Raw genomic sequence first — 1,316 nt, 5'->3', positions numbered from 1 at the left:
CTGAGTCCAAATACTAGCGAGTCCGAGACAAGCCCGAGACCATAGAAAAACGGTCTGGAGTCCGGACTCGAGACCGAGACCGCACTCGAGTACTCCAGCCTTGTTAATACACCTGTGCTTTTACCATGTCTGCTGTGAAAAAGCTCTATATTGGTGGCTAGTTTCATTTATAAACTTTTGTGTGCAAAAATCTTAATGTGTAAAGTAACTAAATCTAGTTATGTAGACACTTGAACACTTCTAGACATATGAAACTTTGTATTTACTTTTTCTGTTGTGTTTTGTCCTTCGGTACCAATTCATCCCACTTTAGCATTGTTCTTCTGAAAAAAGGCTCCGTTATTGACACGCACTTCTTCCCCAGGATCTGCACGTGACCTTTGACCTGGCGCCCTGATGACATCAGAGCGTGCTGATGCAGTTTGAGTTGTCCTGTAACAATAAATCTGTAATCTTCATAAGAACACTGCTTGCTGCCGGACTGTTTCTTAAAAATGGCAAAGACCATTTAATAGGCACTGTGTAGATTCTGGGTATGTTAATGAGACACATTTTATATCCCATGCGATTTTATTTTCATATCACATTAAAAAAAAATCATCACAGTAGTTAAGTAGTTGGATGGCTTCTGATCTGAAAGTAAAGCAAGTTCCCTTGCAGTATAACAATCCTACTGTAATCCGTTCATTTCATTTGATTCTGAATCAGAAAACATAGGAATAGTTAGACATTTTGAAAAATATGCTTATTCATTTTGTGGTAAAAAAAAGATCCATGACACATATCAGCTGGTTAGCTTAGCACAAAGACTGGAAATGGGTTAGCCTCTTAGCATTCTATACCTCACCCCCCCTGTTTTTTTTTGTTTTTTTTTAAGAGAGGTAGGGGTTAGGGAAAGGGGGTGTTCAGGGGTCAACAGATCAACAGAAGAACATAGAAGTGTAATGAAGAACAAAAATTTGAAAGACGCATTTGAGATGCGGCTCAGCACTATCAACTTTCTTATAATATTAATAATAGTTCATAAAAAATAATCCATTCAAAAGGACAATGGATTGTGGAAGGTGTCTTAACCCTCGTGTTGTCCTCGGGTCAAATTGACCGGTTTTCCTATATCAATCTTTTTAACTATTGGAATTCCCCAAAATAACATGATTGATTGACACATAACGCTCTTTGGCAAGTTCAAATCTCTACTTTCATTAATTTTGGGGTGTATTATTCAATTTTCTAGCATTTGAAAAGAAATTGAAGTGGTTTTGAAATAGCATTGAGTAAAACTTGACATATTCCAGTCTGTGATTATCCATCAACAT

At 37.2% G+C, this 1,316-nt stretch overlaps 1 protein-coding gene across 2 annotated transcripts in view; it reads left to right on the top strand.

The window, feature by feature from the left end:
- Positions 1-587, top strand: part of LOC116690511 (high choriolytic enzyme 1) — a 34,433-nt gene extending 33,846 nt beyond the window's left edge. For both annotated transcript variants that reach the window (XM_032517524.1, XM_032517523.1), the window contains exon 10: positions 365-587. In XM_032517524.1, the coding sequence (XP_032373415.1) occupies positions 365-366 (2 nt within the window). In that variant the 3' untranslated portion in view covers positions 367-587. The remainder of the gene's footprint in view (positions 1-364) is intronic.
- Positions 588-1,316: the final 729 nt, after the last annotated feature.

Source organism: Etheostoma spectabile, chromosome 6 (genome assembly GCF_008692095.1).
Source record: "Etheostoma spectabile isolate EspeVRDwgs_2016 chromosome 6, UIUC_Espe_1.0, whole genome shotgun sequence".
NCBI lineage: Eukaryota > Metazoa > Chordata > Actinopteri > Perciformes > Percidae > Etheostoma > Etheostoma spectabile.
This window is presented reverse-complemented; position numbering and strand designations above follow the sequence as displayed.